The following is a 27,517-nucleotide window of genomic DNA, read 5'->3' as shown; positions in this document are numbered from 1 at the left end:
AAGATATTGGATGAAATTAAACAGAAAGAAATCGAATTGAAGAAGACACCTATGGACTCAAAAATTTTACATCAAATTAAACTGTTACATCAACAATTATCTATGTTAACAGTTAAAAGAAATAGAAATGAATTATGTGAAACAAAGACATTTTGAGTTCGCAAATAAACCAGGAAGATGGTTGGCATATAAATTAAGAAAGGAAAGAGAAAAGGGAATGATCGAGAAAATTTATGAAGTAATGTTGTAATAATGGATAATGATCTTATTAAAAAGTCCTTTCATAATTTCTATTCCAATCTCTACAAGAAACAGGAACTTGACATGCATAAAATAGATGAAAATCTGCTAAGACAATGCTTACCTAAACTTTCACAAGCTCAGAAAAAACTTATAAGTGATCCAATAACTACCTTTGAAATATCAGAAGCTATTTAAAAAAAATGAAACCAGATAAAACTCCAGGTCCAGATGGTCTTACAAGCTTATAAATGCTTTGAGGATCAATTCCTTCAGCCACTAAAGGATATAATGAACGGAGTATTATAGGGAATAAAGATGCCTCAAACCTCAAAAGAAGCTAATATTAACTTATTACTAAAGGAGGGTCAAGATGCCCTGAGGATATATAAAATCTACAGACCAGTTTCATTATTAAATAATGACTATAAACTTTTTGCTGCAATTTTTGCAGAAAGATTGAAGGTATTACAGCAGAGGTGTTCAAATTTGGCAATTTTTAAGACTTGTGGACTTCAACTTCCAGAATTGCTGGCTGGAGAATTCTGGGAGTTAAAGTCCGCAAGTCTTAAAGTTGCCAAGTTTTCGGGACCCCTGTTTTACAGGCGTATATTCATGAAGTTTAATCTGGCTTTTTGCCAAAAAGACAGTTAAAGAGACAATGTAAAGACTGTTTGGAATATTACTGAATATTTCAATATCATAATGAGAAACAGGCAGCTTTAATATCTTTGGATGCAGAGAAGGCCTTTGACAACTTAGATTGGGTTTTTATGTTAAAGTATTGAAAGATACGGACTTCAGAGAGCATTTTATTCAAGGGGTCAAAGCAGTTTTATGTGTCATAGCAAGCAAAGATTATTATTAATGAAGATTTAATTAAATTATGTGAAATTCAAAGGGTACAAGGCAAGGATGCCCCTTATTTCCCTTGCTGTTTATATTGATATTGAAAATTTTGAATAGGAATATTAGGCAAGATTAGAAAATAACAGGTATAAATATCGAAAAGCAAGTTTACAAATGGAGATCATTTGCTGATGACTTAGTTATATTTTTGCAAGATCCAAAAACTAATATAGAATATTTGATGAAGAAATTAAATGAGTTTGGAGCTTTAGCGAGCTGTAAAATAAACAAAAAACAACAACAATGCTTATTAAGACTATCAGATTATGAAATATTGACTAAAATGTCAGGTTTTTAAGGTGGAGTAAAAGGTGAAATATCTGGGGGTTATATTGATAAATACAAATGCTAAACTGTTTCAAAACAATTTCACACTCTTTGGAATAATGTTAAAAAACCTATTAAATGGAATAAACTGCAAATATTGTTGCTGGGTAGAATCTCTGTAATTAAGATGAATATTTTTCTAAAGATGCTTTTTTGTTTTAGACTATACCAATACTTGTAGCCGATGCTCCATTTAAACAATGGCAAAAGAACATCTCTAAGTTTATACAGCAAGCGGGGGAAAAAGAATTAGATACTGTGGTGGGATACAAATAATTTAACAATGGGTTCTCTGCCCTAATGACCAGCTGGCTTAGTGGTCATGTGACTGGGTGAGTGTGGCCAACTCAACTTCACTCACATCGATGCCCACATCGATGGGCATCGTCTTAGCTGTTGCAATGTAATAAGGGTTAACTGGAGAGGGAGTTTCTGTAACAGGGCAATGAAGATTAGGCTAGAAACAACACCAGAAAGTTTCCTCTTCCTACCTTCCTTACAAGGATTAGCCCTGTAAAGTGGAAAAAGAACAAAATGAGATTTCTTCTAACAACTGGTTCTCCAAACTGCTTAGAAAGTTAACAACCAGTTCTCCTGAATAGGTGCAAACTGGCTGAATCCCACTACTAGATACAAACCATTGCAAAGTGCTAAGGAAAGAGGAGATTTGGGTTTACCAGATCTGTAATTGTATTTTGAGGTTTCTTATTTGGTCTGGCTAAAAGAGTGGGTGGGTTTCCAAAATAAGAGGTTACTCAAGCGAGAGGGCCATGAATTAAGATTTGGATGGCACGGCTATATATGATATCATAAGGTTAAAGTAAATGTTAACTTTGATAATTACTCTGTTAAATGTGCCATCCTATGAGTTTGGAATAAAGATAAAATAAGGATCTCTGCAAAGATTTTTTAAGAAAAGAAATGGTGGTGAGGCCAGACTATTGGGACTTATGGTCAAATAATATCTTTCAATTATTGACCCTATCTTTAAATCTAAAGAGGAGTTAGTATCAGAAGGACATGTTTGCCATTGTTTTACATATTTACAATTGAAAGAAAGATTTAAACTAGACAAAAAGAATTATGGATTTTTATTTAGTGAAAAAATGGTTATCCTACTGTGTGGTAGTGATGAACACGTTGCTAAGTTTTATAAATTGTTATTGAATTTGAATTTAGAAAATGAGTATGTAAAGCATTGTATGATTCAGTGGGCAAAGGACTTGGAATATAATGTAATGCTTGAACAACAGGAGAATATGTGGTCTAAAATTCACATTAAATTATAATTTAAAAGAAAAGTTTTATAAGATGATATATTGTTGGTATTTAACTGGATAAATTGTCAAAAATGTATAAAGGTATCTCAAATGAATATTGGAAATGTAAATATAAAGAAGGAACTATTTATCATTTATGGTGGACATGTAACAAAGCAAAGAAATATTGGTGTGGAAATCACATCTTAATACAGAAGATTCTTAAAGTGAATATAAAGATAAAAACAGATTTTTTTCTTTAGGCCTAATGGATAAAGAACTTGAAAAAAATGGATTTTTGATGTTATATATGTTCATGGCAGCAAGATTACTTTATTACAAAAATGGACGGTCACTTTGAATTCCACAATGGACAAGTGGCTGTGAAAGTTGGAGCTAGCACAAATGGCTAAATTGATCGTTTTGATTAAAGGACACAATTAATTTTGTTTCTATTTGGAAACGACTTTTGGACTTTGTGCTTGGTTGAGGTGGAAAAAAGGAAACTTTGATTTTGGGTTTTGCCAATTAGATAGATCTGTTGTTATAGAAATGGCTAGTATATAATATTATATAAAAGTGAAAAATTGAGGTTTTATTTTATTACCTTATTCCAGGGGTGTCAAACTCGCTTCTTCACAACGGCGTCACATGACATATCGGGACTTTCCCCTCCTTCGCTAAATCGAATTATTCTAACTGCCTCAAAAGGAAGCCAATGCCTTTTTTCTTTTTCCCATTTACTCCACATTTTTCTCTATTCTCCTATTCCTCCCTTATTTTCCCAGTATTTTCACTGTTCTTTATATTTCAGTATTTTATGTTTTGATAAAACAATTTTGAAATTTAAAGAAACCAAGACTTATCAACAGCCAACTACAAAAGACTAGTGGACAATTAGTTTTACATATGGTAATTGCATGAAGCTATTATATGCACTTAGATGGAAAAATACAGAAATATCCACAATGGAGGAATGGGCTGTTAAGATAGTAGAACTTTCTAAAATGACTAAATTGGCCTGTTTGATTAGAAAAAAATATTTTGCAAAAGACCATAAATCCTTTATAGGCTTGTTGAAAATGGACAAAAGTGAATTGATGATTTGGAGATTTACTAATTAAAAGGTGTTGTTTATGGGGAAAAGGGAACCATACATATTATGTAATTTGGGAGGGAGGAAATCTGCTGCAAAGATTGGAAGATACTTCTTTACATATTTTTCTTTACTCATCTTCTTTTTCTCTTTTTCTTTAGCTTTTACTGATTTTCAGTTCATCTTTTATCTCTGTATATCTTTTTATCTATTCTAATTTTATTTTTACGTTTTTGTAGTTTTAATTCTATATGAAATTCTTTTTCAATGAAAATGTATGTAAATTAATAAGTTGATAAATGTTTAATATATTCATTTTCCCTAAACTGAATTATCCTTCAATCAGTTATGACTATTCTGACCAATCTTCCATTCTAAAATTCTGTTTGAGCCTTGCTGGAATAAAGATCAAAATAGAAAATTCTACTCATTTTTTTAAATTTACATTTGACTTGGGATTTTTCCTCCTGATATCCTGAAAACAATATTCTGCAGAGAGAAAATAATAAAGACCAGGTTATCCTTTTTTATTGTTATCCAGGGATAAAAGTGTTCTCAAAATACATTGCAGTATCTGGCAAACTATGTGATTCTCCTGTGGCTTCAGAAGCCTGCTTTTATATTGCTCCAAGTGCTGGGATAGTGGCCAATATAGTATATAAATTCATATATTAATGTCAAGGAAGAAATTGGAAGAAACTATTTCCTTGATTGTGATGATACTCTGCAGCACCTAGTTCTGTTATTCCCTTTTTAGTTGGCTCGAAAGTTATACCATAGATCAGTATTTCTCAACTTTGACAACTTCAAGATGGATGGACTTCAACTCCTATGCTAGCTGGGGAATTCTAAGAATTCAAGTCAACCCTTCTTAAAGTTGCCAAGGTTGAGAAACATTGCTGTAGATATTTCTTTATATATACATACATACATACATACATACATGCATGCATGCATGCATGCATACACATTCTTCTCACATTCTACACACTGAGTACTCTTTAGTCCTAAAAAGAATCAAAAACTGATTTTTATTTTCACAATAATCGATAAATGGGGGGAAAAGTTTTTTAAAATGTACTTTTACAATCCTATTCTCAAACATGAAAAAGCAAGTGATGCTGCCAGACAGATGTCAGAGGGTTTTTTTATTAAGCATAGCTATTCCTGTTCTGCCCCTATAAAGGATTAATCTGGTGAATTGCTGGACAGTTTATCCCCTACTAGTACATTGCCTGGAAGAGGCAGGCAGAGGAGAAATTGGCCAGCTGTTCACCAGCTCTTCACACTTGTGCACTAGCATCATTGGGCACTGTCACTATTGCCATCCTCTTGAATCCAACCTGGCCTGATGGCAACAATCTTCTGGGTCTTACCCAAATTCTACATGGAGAATGAAAACCTGAAGATTCTGCCTGATCTGCTTTGGAAATGAACAGGCACTTGTGGGTCTGACTTCAAAGAGAAGAACTGCTTTTATTCCTCCTATACTCTCTCTCCTTCTCTCCCCCTCCACCCCTCCTGTTTTCTTTATTTCGTTCCCCTTTGATAATCCCTCCCTTCTCAGTAGTGCAAAGAATTTTTCCCCTCCAGAAAGCACAGTGTCTCAGAGAAAGGGAACAGAAGGAAGAAGAAAGGCAAGTGCTGCTTTCAGGATTTGGTTCGAGTCAAGACAAGAATATAGTCCATGAAGGTTTTCAGTAAAGCTTTTCAAATGACATTAGAAGCCAAATACTTGCTACTAGAAGAAGAAGAGGACTGCATATCTACTACCTCTTGGGATTGCACAGAAAATTGTGAGATTGTCTTCTGATGATGCTATATATTATATTGATTTCTTCTACTCTCATCCCTTTCTTTCAACTTCCAACCATACTCCCACCCATTCCACTTTTTTCTTTTTTCTCGGACTAGAGGATTTATTTTGATTGTGCCATTTGCTTTGGAGAAAAAAAAAACAAGAGGTTGATCTATCTCTTCTCCACTAGAAGTGATTTACAAAGAAATTATTATCTTTCCATTTTTGAGTGGAATTTCTTTAAAAAATCCTCTTTCTTGCATTGCTAAATAAAACAAGGTCTCCTCTATTGTGTAAGTTAGTCTTGGATAGAGAAAGCCATTTTAGTAGGAGCTGGAGTGGCATACAGATGGAAAGGTGTATTTTTGGATTCTATTGCTTAGTTCTTATGGACCCAGGACAAGTTTGGACTGGAACACTTAATCCTCAGAAACCTGAGCCAGAACTGCAGGTGGAGGTCAAAGACAATGCCACTTCGGGTCCCATCTTGGAGGACACCATTGTAGCCCCCACAGAGTCCATCTCTGGGGGAGAGCGGTGCCTTGGTTATTACGATGTGATGGGCCAGTGGGATCCTCCATTTAACTGCAATTCGGGGATCTACAATTTTTGCTGTGGAACTTGTGGTTACCGCTTCTGCTGCCAATTCACAAGTGGAAAACTTGATCAAAGTGGTTGTTCGAATTATGAGACACCAGAATGGGTCAACACAGGCCAACCACCACCTCGAGTGGATGAGACTCCTCAGAATCCTACCAAGGACAAGACCAACATGATTGTATACATTATTTGTGGTGTGGTAGCCATCATGGTGCTGGTGGGTATCTTCACCAAACTGGGACTGGAGAAATCCCAGAGCCCTCAAGCTGAGATTACCATGTCCAGGTAAAGCTTTATAATATATTTTCACCCGGTATTCCTTATGTTTATCTTATTTGGAATTTCCCCCCACAGCATTGGATATTCAAATATGCTCCTCCTGTATTTTATTTTAACTCTCTGGGTGTTAAATTTTACAAAGTGAATTAAAATCAATAATTTTTCTCCACTTTCACCCTGTCCCCAATTACCTTTTTGTTTATGTCCAAATTCTCAGAAAATAGACTAACAGAAGGGCCTTGTAAAGAACAACAGGATCATGCAAATAGATGGAATGAGTGAAAAGTTTCACAATAAAAGAGCTGAAGAATAGTGCTACCAGGACAGGTATACTCCTTAATTGACAAGATTGGCTTTAAAGTTAATGCTGTCATTAAGTATATGAAGAGAGAATCCCAATGCTTTAACATGCACTGTATTTCCCCACACAGTTTTAAAGCAAACAAAACAAATGTAGAAAACTGAGCAAGGTTTGAATGGGGCAGTGTCTGTGTTTAAAGGGACGTGGTTATTCTAAAAAAACATCCTTGCAGATTGTTGGTAGATTTCAGAACCATTTCAAAACATGGTACAAGCAAAGCTGAATTTATTTGAAGGAGGCAGCTGAGAAAGTTTGAAAGGCACTTTCCGTGGCCAGAAAGCCTTAGAGGAAACTGAAGTGGGTGCAATGAATGGAATTTATAATAATGGAAGGAAGAAGGTCAGGGGTTAAGAATTTGTACCTCTAGCATTGAAGAAGTCAAACAAGATGCCAGCTATTTGGAAGTTGGTGGGCGACTCTTGCTCTGGTTCTCGCTCTACTCTACTCCCCATTATATTCTCTTACATTCCGGCTTCTGCAAACTCTCTTTCTGCATCATACAAACGGGTGTACGCGTGTGGCCCTCTGCCCACTCACTCGCCTTTAAGCCTTGTTTGTTGATGTTGTTTTTGTTGATGATGATGATGCCAAGTTGCAGCCCTCGCCGGAGTTTCTCCAAAAGGTTGTCCCCCGCCCGCAACAAGAGAAAAAAAAAGTCCTCCACCCCTTAAGGGAAAGTTGCATCTTCCGACGCCGCGCGGACTGACGAGTCACGAACACGGCCTGCCTAGCAACCCGCTCTGGAGGTTCCCCCCCCCCTCCGTGGTTGCGGGAGTCGAGTAGGTGGAATCGGGCGCCATGAACTACTAGAGCGCGGAAGAGAAGCGGGAGGCGAGCCCACCCGCCCCTCCACCGCACCGCAACCTTTTTCAATGTTGTGGTGGCGGCCGGATGGAGTAAGCGGCTTTTCCCCTCTTTCCTCCCCGGCCACAGCCCGAGGCTTCCTGACCCCCGCAAGAGAAGCTCGGTCGGGGTCCCGGAACCCAGGGGCCACGCGCGCTGTCGCCCCTCGTACGGCTTGCACCGCCTGCCTCTGCTGACCCCGCGGCTGCCCCCACGGAGTGGCTGGCAAGCAGAGGGTGGGCAGCCGCGAGTGGGCGAGAGCTCGGCAGTCCTAGTAGGCGCTTCTAGGGCCACAGCATCCCCCGGTAGCAATGGCTCTTTTCTGTGGGGCTCGTCCGAAGGGAGCGCTTACCCGGCCTTCCGGCTCTTTTCGCGGGGAGCCCTCTTCTCTAGGCGAGGATGTAACTTCTGCTCTGCTTTAGAAATTCAAGTAGGTGGGCAAGGGCTCTAGCTGTTTCCGGAGAGATTAGTTATGTATTGCCAATCAAAAGGCAGGCTCCCACCCACGCACAAACCCACCCACCAACTTCTTTCTTTCTTTCTTTCTTTCTTTCTTTCTTTCTTTCTTTCTTTCTTTCTTTCCTTCTTTTTTCTTTCTTTCTTTCTTTCTTCCTTCCTTTCTTTCTTTTTCTTCTTCCTTCCTTCCTTCCTTCCTTTCTTCTCTTTCTTTCTTTCTTTCTTTCTTTCTTTCCCCTAACACTGGCGGAAACTTTGAGACATTTCAAGAGGGAATCTCTCCTATGATTTGGCAGTTCTCTCCATAAAGTATCCACCTTTTGCTTACAGGGGACCCCCCACCCCCCAAAAAAACCCATTTAAATTTATACATTCCCAAACTTAAAACAACTCCCTTAAAAAGCCTTCCCTGATCTCATGATCCTGGTCTCTGATCTATAGCCACCAAGAAAATACAGGTGGTCCTCAACTTATTACAGTTCATTTAGTGACCATTCAAAGTTATAACAGCACTGAAAAAAAGTTGTTCACACTTACGGTCTTTTCAGCATCCCCGTGGCTATGTGATTGTGATCAAAATTCAGATTCTTGGCAACTGATTCATATTTATGATGGTTGCAGTGTGCAGCCTTCTGACAAGCAAAGTCAATGGGAAACCAGATTCACTTTACAATTGGGTTACTAATTTAATGCCTGCAGTGATTCAATTAACAACTGTGGCAAGAAAGGTCATAAAAGGGGGCAAAACTCACTTAACAAATCTCTCACTTAACAACAGAAATTTTGGGCTCAATTATGGTTGTAAGTCAAGGACTACCTGTGACATTTTAGCTGACACCAAATGACAGCCTTTGCTAATCCAGGAGAAGTTCCAATTCTGAAAGCAGTCTCTCTGTTGTGGGGTGAGCAGCATTAGTGGTGTGAAACCTAAGAGCTATCAATTGAATTCTTAGATATGCAAAATATAACTTGGGCTGGCAAGTGGGTTTGGAATTAAGGTCAGGGTGATTTTGAGCACATGGCCAGCCTAGGAATTTCTGACCAGTTTAAAGAAAAAGCAACCAATTCCAATTTCCTTTCTATTCAGTTATTTTTCTCTCACACCTGGAATTCTTTTTTTTCCAACAACCTAATTTAAACAGAAAATTTTCACTTGTATTTATCAGACATTTGGGAATTAAATCAGGCCAGAATCTACAAGTATATTATTTATCACTTTCTGCTATCCCTGGCTTTTAATACATATAAAGTTTAAGGCATATCTTGTTACTGAAGTGTTGAAAACTGTACAGAGTAGATCAGAATTTTTAAAAGAAGGCTGAGCTTGCATGCATAATGGGACGAAATAGAATCTTGTTTTAATTAGATTCTTTGAGTAATTGTCCTTCAATGCTCACAAATGACTGCTTTGGACCTCTTGCCTTGCCCAAGAAGAAGGCAAGATACTACAGTGTGAGAAGAAGAGATAGCAAAATAATCTAGGGATTCCGAGGTAGAGAAATGGCTTCCTTTTACTTTGGGGAAGAAGGGGGGTTGTTGCTCTGGAGAGAATAAAAAGGCCATATTTTGCCAGGTAAATTGTAGCTGTTTGGGGGGAAATACTGAATTGGCATAATGAACATTGAACTAAAGCATGGTTTGTTTTAATAATGATTTGTATAACTACAGTAATTTGACACAAAGTACCATCGTTATTTACAAACCGTAATAGCTGTATTGACACATAACTAAATTAAAACTGGACAATATAATGGCTTTAGGTTGTTACCCAAATTTTGCTGCTTCAGACATATAAGGACAAATACCTGAAGATGTATCAGTGTGCCTAAGGATACAGTGCTAATGTACTACTGGCCAGCGAAACATACCAGTACACTTTGTTGTGCTCCAAAATAAAGGCATACAAATAGAAGGATATGGTGTTTTTAATTTTTGCCAAAAGGTGTTATTTTAATGACCTAAATTAGTTCATGCAACATTTAGATACAACACAGCTTGTTTTGAATTAATGAATGAACATCTCGTAGAACTTGAAATAGAAACATATTTTCCTATGCTTGGCAAAATCTGAAAACTGTTTTAGTCTACTTTTATAATAAATGAAAAACATATATTTTAGATATAGTTTCTCTAATATGAAAAGAAATTGGGATCTGTACTGAGCTATTTTTCCATGTCTGACTGGAAAGTAGAAATTTAAATGAAAGTGATTTTGTCAACCTTGATGCAAAGAGCAATTGCTGAACTTTCTTGGAGTTTTGTATAGTTTGGAGAAATAGATAATGCAGATGAAGAGAAATATTCTGGGACAAAACTAGTGTTTTATTACCTGCATTTTGCCAGGCAAGAGTGAGGAAGAACCAAATCTTTTAATTTATTCACACTTTGCATCTAATCTTCGCTAATTTGGTAATTTCCAAGCAAATTGGGCTACAGTTCCCATCATTTTCACCCAACATGGACACTAAACATCCATCCAGGGATAATAAAATTAACTACCATCATTCTAATGGGTGCCAAGGATTGGGATTCTTATTCTACATAGTTTATGTTTTTTAGCTTATGCTAGGTATCATTCATATTAAATGAAGTCGGAAACTATTTGCATTTAATTCCATGCACAAAAATATTTAGACCCAGTCTATAAAGGCTTAAAAACTGCACTTCTAAAACCATTTATTCTGGAATAATGAATAGTTTCATTTATCTGGAGTTGTTTATAAAAGAACTAGTGTAGATAACTTATTTTGTTTACTTTTTGCAAGGCAAAGGAAGACTATTAAAGTGCAGTTCTACATTGATTATTCACACATTTCTGTATGGTAGTAACATACCCATTAGCTGGTAGCTAATTTGTAATTATTTAAAAAGTATAATAACCAATAAGACTCTAAAACCTATAGAATATTGGGGAGATCAGTTTATGAAGCTGGAAAGGTAGGAAACATACTTAACATTTGACACTGCTAAGGAATTTGTCTCTGACGATATTCTGAAATATTCCAAATCAAGAAGGTATTAGAGTGAGGAATGCTGAAAGTAGTCGTTCACAGATATCAGGTCCACTTGAGAAACGAAGACCTTTGTAAGTCAGTCCACAGTGTTGTTGAATGGTTTGGATTATGTCAAGCCCTGTTGTCCTCCATCTTAGGCCAATGATTTCAACCAATCAGCAGGAGGTTCAAGGCACTTGCTGAATGACTTTGAAAACATGTTAGAAAACCTAAATTACATTATTCTGGAAAACTTTATCCAGTTGGTCACATATAAGCTTTTACAGGGGAAGGAAGCAGCTGTGCTGTGCTTTTATATCCCAATCTCTGCTTTGTTCTGTATTGCAGGTGTGTATTCCTGCCAGAGTCATCATGGTATTTCCTTTTTCTCCCATTGTGTTCAAGTCTCATTGGTTACTCTGCCTTAATCTGCATAGTATAAGCCTTGTTGTATCTTCTAGAATCAATATTCTCATTCTGATAGGGAATTTAGCCTATATACAGGGGTGGGTTTCAGGCGGTTCGCGGCGGTCCCCGCGAACCGGTTGGTCAGCGAACCCGGAAGTAAGTAACTTCCAGGAACGCCGAAGGATCCACCCGCCCGCCCGCGTTTCTTACTCGGTTTTGATGAGTTCTGCGCTTCCACGCATGCGCAGAATGCATACAGCGCCTGCGTGATCCTCCAGGAGCAGCTGGAGCATCGCACAGGCGCTAATACGCATGCGTGCACTGCGCGCGTGCACGAGGACGCCGCCAGCCCCGTTCCAACCGAACCGGTTGGAATGGGGCGAGAAACCCACCCCTGCCTATATCCTATATCCGTGATGGCAAACCTATGGCACACATGTCAGAGGTGGCACATAGTGCCCTCTCTGTGGACACACAAGCCGTCACCCCAGTTCAGCTCTGCTGTGCGTGCACCTCCCGCCAGCTAGCTTACCTTCAGGTCTCTGTCACGCATGCACGGGGGCTATGCGCACATTGCATTTTGGGGGTTCAGGCGTTTGCATGCACGCGCTCTGGGCACTTGGTCCAGAAAAGGTTAGTCATCACTGTCCTATAACATGTCCTGGCCACTTTGCTAAACTACAACAAATGGAAGAAGCCGATAGAGGGCAGGAGTTCAATTTCTTTTTTGGGGGGGAGAAATGGTGCAGGACCAGGAGCTGATCTGGTATGGAATAAAAGTGAAATGATAGCAGCACATCTAACGGGATTTCCCTAGGATCAGGTGAAGATACAAGAATAAAGGCACATCTTGTACGTGAAGATACAGGAGTTTATCTGAGGAGTATCTAGCCTGCTATAATTGCAGGCATGCATGTACATTCAAGCAGCATTGCAGGCATGCATGTACATTCAAGCAGCATAAGTCAGTCACAAAAGTCACCTGTGATAGCTGGGTTTGTGCATAACATAAGCAAAAACTAAATATATCACACTCTAGCTTCTTGTGATATTTGAATCAGAAACAAGGCTGCTGCAGACATAAATATGAAGGTGTAGGAAGTGGTCGTACATCATAAAAAAACAAAATAAGATATACATAAATATAATGCCTTGTGCCTAAACAATGCTGTCAAATCTGCCAATAGTGTTGTGAGAATTAATGGCAACAAGCTCTGTTGCCCAGACAAGGAAAGCTTTGATTGGTGAAGGTGCATCAGTGCTTTATTTGTATGGTGACATATGTGCAGAATGAAATCTATTTAAAGGACAGGTGACAAGTTGGTTTAGATGGCAAGAGGAGGCAAAGGAAGAATCAAAATAGCAGCATTATGATTTATGCATGTTTTACAAGTTATTTTATTTCAGGTACTTTTATTTTAAATGCATTAAGGGTAACATTTCCCAGAATTAGCCAAGTGCTAAGAATGATGTCAGAGTGAGAGAGTGTAGAACCGAGTGTTAAAAAGCTTCCTAAACACATTCCTGTATTTTTTTTTATCCAATGGTGCAGATAATATTCTTATTTACATTAACCTTGATGTTTGTGTGGGCTCCCAATATTCTTAATGCTCCAACAAACTTTCTTAACGAAGGTTAATATAATGAGAAAAATGATGTGTTACCCCAAACCAGGAAAGTCAGGGAGCATTTCCATATGCAACATCACAAAAATGGAATAACATTTGTTATGCTTATTATATGCCTGCCTTGAAAATGGTGCTATCATAATGAGTGATTTCTGATTTCTACTTCTGAGTTACAGTTTGGAATTCCTGGGTGACAGGTAGAGTCATTTTCAATAGAACCAGAAATGATAATTCTGCACTGTCCTATTTTGCATAATCACTGAGAGATAATGATTCTCAACTAATAGTAGACTTAATTCTCAGGAATTCCTTCTTCTTCATGCAAAATTCAACTCAGCAGAAAGCAAAATAACAAGCACATGTTGTTTTCTAAGCCAATTTACGCATCTAATTATCATTGTCCAGTTTTGGTACAACTTCAGCTAGTCTCAGAACATCCAAAACATCCCAAAACCCCAATCCTATTTCTTCCATTCCGCCTGCTTTTGAACTACTTAACCCGATAAAGAATTGTGGGGAATTCAAAAAGGTCTTATACCCTCTTCCAGCATTGAGTAGCCCCATGGTGAGTTAGGCAGAAAATAAAATTAACAAATAAATATTTTTTTAAAAAAATATTGTTTGCTCCTAATAAAAGGAAAAAGGGACACGGTGGCTCAGTGGCTAAGACGCTGAGCTTATCGATCAGAAAAGTTGGCAGTCCAGCAGGTTGAATCCCTAGCCGTGTAATGGAGTGAGCTCCCATTATTTGTCCCAGCTTCTGCCAACCTAGTAGTTCGAAAGCATGTAAAAATGCAAGTAGAAAAATAGGAACAATCTTTGGTGGGAAGGTAACAGCGTTCCGTGCACCTTTGGCATTTAGTCATGCCAGCCACAAGACCACAGAAACATCTTTGGATAGCACTGGCTCTAGGGCTTTGAAATGGAGATGAGCATCGCCCCCTAGAGTTGTGAGCAAGTAGCACATATGTGCAAGGGAAACCTTTACCTTTTAATAAAAGGAATCCGCTAACTCTGAATTTTGGAATCTCTTATTTCTCAGAAAAAGTCGATATATGGAACTCAGGTAACAATTTTACCACAGAATTATTATTTTTTCAACTAGGTTATTAAGGTACACTTTTGACGATAAAAGGAAATATATCCTTAAATTTTTGTTATTGTTAGGGACTAAATACTGGTACACTCTAGACAATGTGTGGAATTATTCTGTTCAGAGATGGAAATGGCAGTGGCTACTGATAATATCTAAATAAGGACTTGATCACTGAGATGCAGCTGGGATCAAGCCAGATAGCCTAGTAATGCAAGCCAAGAAGCCAGCAGTGAAAGGTAGTAGGACTGATAACCAATCTCTAAGCAGATGGTATGACTGTGGGGTGGATTATAATATGCATGTATTTCTAAAGTGAGTAAAGGTACATTGTAGTACTGGATGAATGAAGAACAGCAATTTGTAAGTAGTGATATAGGAAATATATTTCTGTTCTTTACGTATTTAATCATTTAATCACATTTCTAAATTTTTGTGCAGTTAAAAAAGAATTTTGAATTTATTTTTTGGGTTTATGGTATACACATATTTTCCTAATACATATATAGTTACACAAAACTTCCTTGAGAAACTGAAGATCTGCAGAATCAATATCTATATTCTCTCTACAAATTAATGCGGTAAATGTTAGACATTGTTCCATTTGCTTAAAAATGTGGACCAATCCAAAATTTCTAATCCTGTTATGACCCTGCATGTCATTCACAATTTCAAAATCTGATTTGATGAAAATTCAAAGTATGTATATCTAATGTCTATGTGTATTATCCATGAAGTATGGCTGTAGTATTATTATTTATCCTTATTAACCTCTTTACTCCTGTCTCTTATTGGTATTATTATATGATTATTGTGATCAGTATGATTATCATTATTTTTATTCTGTTGCTTTGCATGTACCCTGAGAGCTTCTTCACGGGAAACAAATTCCTTGTATGTCTAATCACACTTGGCCAAATAAAGTATTCAATATAGTTCAATTTAATTCAACTGAATTCAGTGACAGTGTTCAGAATGGAATCAGTTTTGCCATTTTTGTGTTTTCAAAATACCATTTCCTATAAGTCATAAAATAGAAACAGTGAAAATAAACACCATGCAACAAGAGAAGTAACTATATAAATAAACCTTAATGTTGTTTTCAATTTTTTTTAAAATGATATAAATTAATATTTGAATATATATTCTGAAAATACACTTCTAAATATGCTGTATCACTTTGCATATTTTATTTATTTATTCTCGAACACCTTTTGATATTTTTACATTACATTACTTTTCCTGTATTTTTATATTTGTCTTAATATTATCTTTAGCTAGAACTTGGCAGTGCTGCATAGTTGCCCTAGGAAATGGCTTGATTGGTTGGTAGTGACATGATGTCTCTATCTCTCCTCAAAGAAATTCAATGCAAGGTGCTATATTGTTAGAGAGGCATCACATTTAGGGAATGCTGTGAAATAAAGTGAACATAATAAGTTTCCTGTCCAACTGGAAAAGAGTGGATTCAGAAAACATAGGAATAGACAGACAAAGGAAAGTCCTTTGATCCAGTGCTTTAGACACATGTAGAGAATGTGGATTGGGTTCCCATTAAAACTTTTCCCTAAAAGCACAGGATCAAGAATCAATGGCCCTCTAGCTCCATGATGGTGAACCTATGCCACAAATGCCACAGGTGGCATGCAGAGCCCTCTGTGAGCACGCGAGCCATTGCCCGAGCTTGGCTCCGCTACGCATGAGTCTCCCTCCAGCCAGCTGATTTTCAGGTCTCTCCTCTGCAGGTGTGGGGGAATGGGCAGATGCGGGAGGCATGCACACATACGCGGGGTTACACATGCATGTGCAGGGGCAGTGCGGGCCACCCCACTGGACATTTTTGCTATCAGGAGGCTGCAGGAAGGCCTATTAGGCCCCAAATGGGGTGTGGAGTGGCATGTGCATGCGGAGGGGAGGGGGAGCATGGGGGGGTCAGGGCACAGGGGCAGGGGGAGCACGGGATCATTGCACACGTATGCACGGATCAGGTTGCACACGCATGCACAGGGGTGCAAGGGCACACCCCCCCACATGCATTGCATTATGGGTGAGGCCGTGCTCACTATCCCATGCCTGCACTTTCGGCACATGACAACAAATTACTGCCATCACTGCTCTAACTGTAGCTGGGCTTCAGTTCTCATTATACTGTGCTGTTATCCAGGAAAGATGAGATTTGGAATTCAACAACAACATAAGGGATTAGGTTCTCTAATTCTGATGGGAAATGTAGTCTATTAATCCACTTCTTTCCTATGAAAGAAGAAGTCATTACTTGCAATCTTTTAATAAGCAAAACTCTGCTTAACTTTTCAGGAAAAGAAAGGTCACAGTGGGCAATGCAATGACGGAAAGTGACCACGGCCAGGTTTTCCCTTTTTTCCAGGGTTTGATTAAACAACCCTGAAACTGTAGCACACATTGATAAAACTTACCAGGCTTCTATTGGGTTCTTAATATTGCAGTTTATGTTATGTCCTTGTGTTTGTTTTCCAGATAGAGCTTTTACCTAAAATTACATTGGATCAGGAATAGTGTGTGGCATTGTTCTGCAAAAGGCAGGTGTGCACGTATCCGTCTGACAGGAGGAAGGCTATATATAAACCACAGCTGCTAATATATGCAACCACTGGAAGTGAATTTGATGATTCTGGGAAGAGTCTCACTTCAAGTACTGAAGATTTAATGGATGAAGCAATGCTCTTGTCTGCACACTTTCTAAAGTCTCAGCATTTTTATATTTTTGTGTGTGACCAGACTGGATTCCAAGTCTTACCAGAATAGTAGAAAGTGGTACTAACACTTCAATGATCTTTATACTATCTCTCTTTTGATGCAGCCTAGGACTGCATTGGGTTTTTTGGTAGCTGTATCACACTGCTGGCTCATACTAAGTGGTTGTCCACTAGGACATCTAGATCCCTTTCTCAGTTACTGCTGCTGAGACAAGTACCATCTTCTATACCTGTGTATTTGGTTTTTCTTGAACTTAAGTGTAAGACTTTACTTTTCTTACTATTGAATTGAATTTTGTTGAATAAAACCCAATGTTCAAGTCTGTCAAGATCCTTCCAAGGGTGGGCTGCAATGGCTTCATCCGGGTTTGGGAGAACCCAAAGGTAACGTTACGGCCAGTTTGGAGAACCTCCAAATCCCACCCCTGACTAGCCCCGGCCCCCACACCCCATCACTGCCACCCCACCACCCCCTTCCCAGGAGTCTCCATGTGGAGTAGATGCTAAAGATACCAGTTTACTAATTCAGGACTCGTTATGATCTTCTTCCAGTCATCAAATTAAATCAGTTGTTCTGATATTAGGTTCCTACTCATTTTACATTTTCCTGTCACATTTTTCTTCCTCTACCAAGAGCATCTCTTGCTTGATAGTCTTGCTTCAGAATTCCTAGCACCTCTTCCATTTCTCTCATGTGTGTGATCTCAAGTAATCAGAAATAATGGGCAAATGATGAAGCAAATGTTTTTGCAGTTAATCCAAATGAGCTTTTAAGACATTGATATAATTAGCTTAATGAACGCTGAATGACCCTTAATTCATTAGCTCGTCACAGCATTACTGGTATGGTTTAGCAACTGGAATGTTATGCAGCATCCTATTGCCATGATTCATTATGGTCATTATGTCTCATCTCCAGCCATGTTTTAGGCATAATTTAACCACTTTCTGATGTTCTCTGAATTGTCCATGCCATTTCCTTAGTGTGTTATTTGTGTCACTTCCCTCTCTGTTTCAGTTGAACAGACTAACCTTGATTGTCAGTGGTAAATTCTTGTGGTCAGAATACATTTTCATGAGCACATGCCTGGAAGGAGGTTAAGATAGAGATACTATTGGTTAATGAATAGCCAATGACTGCCATTAAAATATTTACCCATTCAGTCACGTAGGACAATACATTTTGTATGACAGCAATGAGGGTCAGGAGAATATGTTATTAACTGGCAGGAATTTTTATCAGCATAACAAGGAATGGATTCTACTATAATTTATTAATGTGAAAAGACTAGAAAAATAGCACATAAAATATGAAATATTATTCTGAATGCTACTTATTAAATTCTGTTGACTTTTAAATGTGACTCATGCCTCTGAATTCATTGATATTTTTCTGGTTTCTTCTCCTCAATCCTAGCAGAGCACTTTCCCAACCTAATAATTCAAAAGTCAGTGTGAAGCCCTCATCAGTGAACTGCTTCTCTGTGCCAGTACTGATTATGCCCTTCATTGTACCCTTGCTTGCCAACAGCCCTTCACTCATCTGGCAGTGATTCATGAGAGGTCTGTGACCAGTTTCAGCTCTAACCATGCAGGGAGGGAAGACCTGCTGAAGGCAATGTCATCTTCTGCTGTTAGATATTTACTGTTTTTTTTTTTTTGATGGACAGTTTATTATCACCACAGAATTTCTTCTAGCTTTATTTCTGAACTAGACAGAGACGATACAATTTTTTCCTCCCTTATGCCAGTTTAGATCAGTCCACAAATTCAAGAGATAAACAAGCCTCATTAAAATAGGAATGCCTTTTAGGTCTAAGCTTAGCACAACAAATGCCCTAGCATTAAAACCTTTGCCAATTGATGAGTCTTCTTCCAGGAGAAACTGGAAGAAGGAGGAGGAGGAGGAGGAGGAGGAGGAGGAGGAGGAGGAGGAGGAGGAGGAGGAGGAGGAGGAGGAGAAGGAGAAGGAGAAGGAGAAGGAGAAGGAGAAGGAGAAGAGAAGAAGAAGAAGAAGAAGAAGAGAAGAAGAAGAAGAAGAAGAAGAAGAAGAAGAAGAAAAGAAGAAAAAGAAGAAAAAGAAAGAAAAAGAAGAAAAAGAAGAAAAAGAAGAAGAAGAAGCAGCTTCCTCCTCAACTCCCATGGGTCACAAGAGAAAGACAAGCAATACAGGTCCAGCAGCCAGGGCTTGTTTCGTACCAGACAGCCATGGTGTTTTTCACATCAACTTTGCAGCTTAGCTCAGCAGAGAGCAGTGACACTAAGAAAGTCTAGGCAGGTATTGCAGCTACCTTGGGGGTCAACTATGCCTTCAGTCTTGGGGGAGGGACACAAATATGGGTAGTCCTTGACTTACAACCACAATTGAGCTCAAAATTCTGTTGCTAAGTGAAACATTTGTGGTCAATTTTGCCCCATTTTACCACAGTTGCTAAGTGAATCACTGCAGTTGTTAAATTAGTAATGCAGTTGTTAAGTGAATCTTGCTTCCCCATTGACTTTGCTTGTTAGAAGGTCTGAAAAGGTGATCACATAACCCTGGGACATTTTAACTGTCATAAATATGAGTCAGTTGCCAAGTGTCTTAATTTTGATCACATGATCATGGGGATGTTGAGACAACCAACAAGACAACCATCCGCCCTGTTGCACTGTATGGCACTGAATGCTGGGCAGCAACAACAGGGACCAAAAGCTATCTCCATGCCATGGAAATGCGAATGCTCCATTGGATATCCGCCATCTCCCTTCTTGACCACAACACAAATGACACCATTTGACAACATTTTGGTGTGGCACCAATTATAGAGAAGACGAGAGAAATCCGGCTCCACTGGTATGGACATCCTGAGAACAGCACCTTCCAGACTTCCTACCAACTAAAAGTCAATGGTCGGCAACCTCGCAGGCGTCCAAAACGCAAAACCCTGGAAACGCAGCTGACCATGCAAAGTGGTGTTCAATTATTCAAAAAATCTGCACTAGCGAGAATACGCTAGGAAGAAGATGATGATCATGGGAATGTTGCAATGGTCATAAGTATGAAAAGCATAAGTCACTTTTTTCAGTGTCATTGTAACTGTGAATAGTCACTAAATGAACTTTTATAAATTGAGGACTACCTGTATGGTCATCATCAGCTCATTATGGCTCACTGGGACCCATCCAGGAACAAAGGCTCTTGCCTAGGACAATGTGATGAGGGTTGGTGGGTGGGGGCTGCCCAGAGGGCTGCAGGCAAGTGTAGCAGCCTCAACATATACTGTGAAAAGCAACCGCTAGAATAGTAAAGATCTGTAGAAAACTCCGGTGGTCATCTAGATTCTTGGTGTCTCAAACTGCTGACCACAGAAGTGACAGTTCTGTCAGCACCTCTTTTCCACCCAGAGACAGCCCTTGAGTGCTGCCATTGCTGTTCTTCTTTGAGGCTGGCTTTTATCACCATGCTCCAGGTATAAAAGCTTTTGAAATGAGGTCTAAGATCTCCCACCTGAGAAAGTTGCCCTGCGACCCAGAGAGCTTTATTTTTCTCCGGAAGAAATAGATTTCCTCTTTCAATACCTGCATAGATGCATCACATATATGTGGCTGTGCAGGAAAAAATATATTTAAATAAATAAGAAGACGAGGCAATGTGTGTGCGCACACCCAAAAAAGAAAACCACTGCCTGACTATCAAGAAAATATACTAAGCGGGAATGGCTGATATAAAAACTATTTTCCCTGAAACAGGGGAAGGTTACACACTCCGAGGGATTAATTGAGTGATTCCTTGGTTTCCCTTAGCTATTTTACTTTGCACCTTAACACCCTGGTCCCTTCTTTTGCCTGCATCATTTATATAGTTTGTAACAACAGTTTTGCCATTGGGCTTTTTTTTAAATTCATGTACTGTCTGTTTTCACAAACTTATTAGACAACCCAAGGATGCCAACACCAGCGCCATTGTCACTGGCACAGATGATATTGCCTACTTTGGATAATAAAATGTCTGCAAGAAAACTACCAAGCTCAGAAAGCACTAAGGACCCCTCATTTCATCCCTCAGCTACAAATATTCTCCTTTATTACCTTCTGGTTGGAAGAATTGTTCGTGGCAGTTTGGCAGTGAGTCATTTTTGGGGAGCTCATAAATACATTGTTTAGTCAGTACCAGAGGTGGGTTTCTGCCAGTTTGCCCTGGATCAGGCAAACTGGTAGTGGCTGTGGCGGGAGGCTCCACTCACTCTCCCGGACACTTCTGCACAAGTACAGAAGCATCGTGTGAGGATGCTTTGTATAAATATTGCTTGTTATTCCTAAGCAGGTCTGTAAATCTAATACCGCTTGTATGTCTGTGCCACCTTTTTATGAATTCTTTGATGAATATTTGTATGACCACTGTAACTATTTCTTAGGAAAAAAATAATACTGTACAGACTTCTAAAAAACACATGTGCTATTAGGGTAAGGTGACCAGATTTTAACATTGGTAAAGCGGGACACCATTGACCGGGGCGGGGGGGGGGTGTTTCTTGATTTTCTTTTTTAAAACGCCGCAGAACAAATTGTTAAAAAATCGGGACTGTCCCACCAAAAGCAGGACGTCTGGTCACCTTATATTAGGGGAGTCACAGTGTACTTCAGAACACATTCCTGCAGTAAATAAGAGACAGCTATTTTCAATTCATTAGACAGATACTATGAGGTCTGCTGCTATTAAAAAAACCATTGTGTATTTAGTGTGCAGGGAATCCACAGGAATCAATTTGACAGTGAGGAAGTGGGCTTGTTGCATTGGTCTCCTTTATCTGCACGAGAATGATCCATTTGCATTAGCAAATGCAATATGGACATATTAATTTTGTCTCAAGATCTGTTTGTGCAAATATTTGAACTAGGACAGTTAAATGCATAGTTTACAGAATGGTAAAGTTGGTTGGTTTTAACCTTAAGGGATTGGTTGGTTTATATGGCTTAACAAGCCCAAGCCATTTATTTTGTTTATAGTTCAGTACTCTATGAAAGCAGAAAATGGGTCAATTCAAAAGTCAGAATAAATGTGTTCGCCAAATACAATCAATTCTTGCCTGGCCCATGGTTAGTGACAAGCTAAGGTTACCAAAAAGCCAGAAGTACAGATGGTTTTGAGAAGATAAGAAATGGTCTCATGGTATTTCTAGAGGTTGGGTGGACATCCATTGGGGATGCTGCAGCTGCAAATACCCTATCTTGAACCAAGAATGGAGAAAATGCCCCCTATGATCCCTAAGATTTTATTTTGGGGAAATTTTAGGAATTTTTAAATGTTGCCAGGATACAAACAGTCAGATCTTCCCCCACTGTGAAATAAACAATACTTATTTATCACAGGAACAAAGGTCCTTGCCACTTGAAAGCATGAAGGTGAGTCACAGAGTGATTCAATTTAATATTGTTTATTACATTTATGCCACTTGCTTGGTTGTTCCTGAAATGTACAGACTCTCGTGTTTGCTCCCAACAATGTTAGAGGAAAGAGGGAGGGCAAACGTTAGTGACTTCAGGGCAGGAGAGTGGTTTGAACTTTTGTACTTCCACTTGTAGCCTAACACTCTACAAAAATTGATTGAAATTAGGTAAATAATCTCTCAAGTCGAGTTCAACTCCCAGTAAGTATAAATTAGCACCTATTTAAAACATAAAGTCATAGAAGGGAATGAAAAATGAGAATCCAGGACAGATCCTTTTAAGACAATTTGGTATCTTTCAAATGTAGAATTTTCCTCTAAATAGTTTATCTTATTCCTTTCAAACCATCTCTTGCAAATTGTCATCATTTTCTTGGGAGGTTGTTCTGCAGCTCATTTCCTAAGTGCCCCTGAAAATTATGCAGCACTTGTGCTGGACTTCATCTGACAAAAGAATAGCATTGTTCAACAGCAATCATTTTAACATGGTTGGTTTAAATTGGGTTAAGCCATATTTGAAGCAGCCATAATGTTTAATGTTTGTAAAGCAAGATTTATAGCTCAGTATATTGTATGACAGGATTCTGTGCGCCTTCGGCGCCAGCCACATGACCACAGAGATGTTTTCAGACAACGCTGGCTCTTCAGCTTTGAAACAGATGAGCACCGACCCCTAGAGTCGGGAACAAGTAGCACCTACGTGCAAGGGAAAACCTTTATCTTTACCTTTATATTGTATGAACCCAGTCAACTGTGGTTGCTATTAAACCTTTGTTCGTTGTGTGAATCTAACTGAGTAGAAGGTAGACTAAATTGTGTAATATATTGGGTTGTGACTGGGAAGATCTAGGACTATCACACGATTTATGGCTATTGTGTTGTGGTGAAGCATATATTCCGGTTCATATCTTCCAATCCCTTCTCTTAGCTTCCTGACACAGTCAATCTCCTTTCGCAGCCAGTTATCAGCAAGGTGTTCTAAGAGATGCCTCTTGGTTCCAAAGTTAATTCTTTATAAGTAAATTATTATTATCTTTTAAAATGGGAAGTGGATCCCTCCTCTCTAGCCAAAGGGAAATTATGCAGGCCATACAGTATATAGATTTCAAAAGCCGCACAACTACCCGGTAACAGGAAGCCAGGAAACATTTCCTAAATCTCTTTGCAGTCACCTAGTGATCAACTGGAATTTTGTAGGCCACCTACAGTATTTTTTTCATGTTCTCACAAAGGAAAATCTTGGAAAAGGAAAATCATATGGCTGGGCCTTGGCAGTGAGATGGCCCTCAATGCATTTGTTTCTAATAAGAAATTCAAACAAAGTTCATGCATGTGATTTTGTATTGGTTTTCATTCATCTAAGACCAACATTTGGGGAAAAGAATAAATGTGTAGCTGTAATGGAAACCAAATGTTTGAATAAAAAATGATCGTCTGGAATGTCCCTTTCTATAATTCTTTTAATAAGACAATTGAATCTATTCTGTTTATATATTCCATCTACTGTTAACCACTTTCAACAGCCAAGTGTCCTAAGAGACAGCTGCTTTTCCTTGGAGCCTTTCTCCTCCCATCCTTTCTGATAAGGGTAATCCTTCAGCAGCACTCAGCAATTATCATCCCAGGCTATTTCACAACCTCATTATTGTCAAGATAAAAATGATGTTTTTTTTTTTCCTTTTGAGCTCCCTAAAGGAAAACCAATGCATAAATTGAAATAAGCTTGTCTGTCCATGTAGGGAGTCTGCTTTGCAACACCCTGATAGGTAGTTGTCCAGGTTCTGCTTAGAAGCCTCCGAGAATACTTCCAATGTTTCAAGTTCTAAGCAAATATACCATCCATAAGAAGTATTTCCTGGGTGCCCAAGTAAGCAAATGAGCAGCAAGTGCAGCTGGTGATACAATTAAACAATGGTACAAAAAGTGGATACCAATAAGCGAGAATCTTTTCATGAGACGGTTGGCAATTAACTTCTTCATCCATCTTTTCTAGAACACTCACAGATCTTCTAAAGCAACCTGGACATAGCTCATCTGATCACTTGCCTGATGGCCATATCAGCAGTGTGCAGGTCCAGATTGGTGATAGCCTTTCTCGGGGATCTCCCTCAAGTAACAAAGGTAAGATAATCGGCTTCCTCACCTCCATGCAGTCACATATGCACACATCAGTGGTGGGATTCAAAAAAATTACTACCAGTTCTGTGGGTGTGGCTTGGTGGGCATGGTAGGGGGAGGGTACTGTAAAATCTCCACCCCCCACCCCACTCCAGGGGAACGTTACTGCAAAATCCCCATTTCCTCCCGATCAGCTGGGATTCAGGAGGCAGAGAATAGATGGGACGGGACCAGTCAGAGGTGGTATTTACTGGTTCTCCGACCTACTCAAAGTTTCTGCTACCGGTTGACAAGAACTGGTCAGAACCTGCTGAATACCACCTCTGCCACACATCAATAACTATATCGCTTCTAGATAATAGGTAGCCTGAAAAGGGAATGCCATCCCTATGCTTTTACCATGCTCTCCCTTCCTTCCTTCTCACTATACCAAGTTGGTAAATGGAACTTTGTGGAACTTTAACTGTTTTTATTTAATTAATACATGACAACTTTTTCCAACCTGGCAGGCTCTGGTTATGTTTACATTATAACATCCAGACAACAAAGCCACTCTGATTTTGAATTCTGGAAAGAGCCATTTAAACATATCAAAACTAGTGGCTTAAGCTTTTATAGTTCATCTATAATACATTTGTTGTACTGTTGGCCTTCTTGCTGTGGTTGGCATATCCACAAGTAAATAAGTAAACTTTAGAAATACTTATCAAGGTGTGTTGTGAGGGAAGATTTGGCGGTAGTTCTGTCCCTTAAATCATTCCATTCTGATGTTCTGGAGCAGTAGAATATGGGTCTTTTTTTGGCAATGCAGGCTATTATCATGAGAGTAGGTATCTAAGTCAGTCTCCATGCATCAGTAGATGATTCTTTCTACCAGTATGAAACAGATTCTAGTCAAAAGATTCAATCTGTCCAAATAATACATGCTTAAAATTTCTATCTTGCAAATAAATGTCTTCTTATTTACACTATATAAAAGGGGTGGTATGCTACTATTTCTTTGGCCATCTTACTATTGTTAAGTCAGTTTGCTGTTGGGCAGAGCTGTCTCTTCCTTTCTCATTTGCCCATGGTATTTAAATGCCAATTTCTGATTTCCTTCCACTGCCCCATGCCCATCAACTCTGACTATGGCAAAACTTAAGAAGTACCAATGTGTGTTACTTGTTTGAGGCGCTGGCAAATGTAATGTAAAGTTACTTAAGGTGGGCTATTTAAATTTACACTTGCCATCCTTTTTTGCCTTCAGATCAGAAACACCTGAACAATGCTGTGATCAACTCGTCCACAGTCTCACAGATTGGGCTGTCACACTCACATAACAATCAGTTGCAAATGACAAGTGTTTTGCCTAACCAGGCTTCAGATTATGCCAAATATGCCACTCTCAAGGCTGTAGGTAGGTGCCATTGTATTTGCATGCTCATTGACATAGTATTGACAAGAACCATGGTGGCATAGTGGTCAGAATGCAGTACTGCAGGCTACTTCGGCTGATTGCTGGCTGCTGCTGCCAGCAGTTCAATTCTCATGGGCTCAAGGTTGATTCAGCCTTCCATCCTCCGAGGTTGGTAAAATGAGGACCCAGATTGTTGGGGGCAATATGCTGATTCTGTAAACCACTTAGAGAGGGCTGTAAAGCATTATGAGGTGGTATATAAATCTAAGTGCTATTGCTATTGGAATATTTGGACAAATGCAGTGAGAATTGGAACATTGCCTTAGTGTTTGGGCTGAAGCTCCCTGTTTTTATGCTTGCTCACCCCCATTGTAGTGCACCAGATGACATCACCTTGTTGTTGTTGACATTCTACTCTGCTGGGTTTTAGCTTCTGAATTTCACTAATGTCAGAGAGGATTAGATGAGGTGGGAAGGAATAGACAACCCTGATTACAGGGGAAGGGGGAAAAACAACTAGAACTAAAAATGTAACAATTTTAGAGACATGAAAAAGGCTTGAACAGGGCAAAGAGTATCTGCCTCTTAAATCTTACTGGAGTGGGGGTGTTTTTAATACCCAGGAAATGACTAAGAGGTGTTCCCAATTATACTTTAATGTTTATTAGCTGCTCTTTAACACATATTAATCACTGCATTATGCACCTGTACATGTGGGTTTTCCCCTCCCTCTTTGGGTAAGTTTTACACATATTAAGGAATGAGTGGCTAAGCTGCAGCATGCCTGCCATGAATAGCTCAAGCTGTATCTGCTGTCATATTTCTGGAAATAAGTTGAAAGACTTAATTATTGGTTAAATTAATTATAACAGTCTTAACCCTCTTCTGACACTAACAAGAGAGGCAAACAAAAAAAAAAGAGTAGAGATGCTAGGGAGGGTAGCCATCAGGAAAGCTACTAAAGTCTCTATCAAATTAATAATTGCTTTTCATTCCCTCCCCTCCACACACCCATATATTCCCCTATAGAAAGTGCCCCAGAAGAATTCTACAAGAGGTTTCCCATGGTGGAGATGCCATCATCAGGCACCTTGTCATTTTCTCCCCTAACACTTCATCGAAATGATCTCCCACCTTTCCCAGAAGGCACTGCTCTCATTGGCTTGGGGACACCAGGACAGAAAACTAAAGTGATGAAAACCAATGCAGGCAGCCCTGTCTTCAAAGGGGGCTGGGATCACGGCCACCCTGAATTTCGACGACAAGCTTATGCCACCAAGCGTCAGTTCAGTATTGAGAAGCTGCCTGAGGTCTTCAGCCAAACCCCCACTCATTATGTGCAGCAACAACGGCTTTTTTCCACTAATAGCAAGACTGAGGTCACTGTCTAGAATGGATTTATTGTTCATTCCTATATTCTTCCCTTTGAAGCAATTGGTGAAGTGGGGCCTGACAGCTTGGAATAAAGTTGCTTCACTCAAGTGTCACTGCTAGATTCTGGAAGGAAACATAGAAGATGCAGAGAAAACTAGAGTGCTTGCCAGAG

At 39.1% G+C, this 27,517-nt stretch overlaps 1 protein-coding gene across 1 annotated transcript; it reads left to right on the top strand.

Moving 5' to 3' along the window:
• The first annotated feature begins 5,518 nt into the window (after positions 1 to 5,518).
• SHISA8 (shisa family member 8) lies at positions 5,519 to 27,362 on the top strand. Its single transcript, XM_032221151.1, has 5 exons — positions 5,519 to 5,627; positions 5,932 to 6,514; positions 24,448 to 24,575; positions 25,822 to 25,971; positions 27,001 to 27,362. Exons 1-5 carry the CDS (start codon positions 5,519 to 5,521, stop codon positions 27,360 to 27,362), a joined length of 1,332 nt encoding a protein of 443 aa, XP_032077042.1.
• The last annotated feature ends 155 nt before the right edge of the window (positions 27,363 to 27,517 follow it).

Source organism: Thamnophis elegans, chromosome 7 (assembly GCF_009769535.1).
Source record: "Thamnophis elegans isolate rThaEle1 chromosome 7, rThaEle1.pri, whole genome shotgun sequence".
NCBI lineage: Eukaryota > Metazoa > Chordata > Lepidosauria > Squamata > Colubridae > Thamnophis > Thamnophis elegans.
The sequence above is the reverse complement of the archived record's forward strand: the minus strand, read 5'-3'. Positions and strand labels throughout refer to the sequence as shown.

Coding starts and splice junctions, on each gene's coding strand:
- SHISA8 (XM_032221151.1), top strand. CDS start 5,519: ATGAAGGTTTTCAGTAAAGCTTTTCAAATGACATTAGAAGCCAAATAC. Junction 24,576..25,821: donor ATCTCCCTCAAGTAACAAAG/GTAAGATAATCG, acceptor TTTTGCCTTCAG/ATCAGAAACACCTGAACAAT. Junction 25,972..27,000: donor TGCCACTCTCAAGGCTGTAG/GTAGGTGCCATT, acceptor ATTCCCCTATAG/AAAGTGCCCCAGAAGAATTC.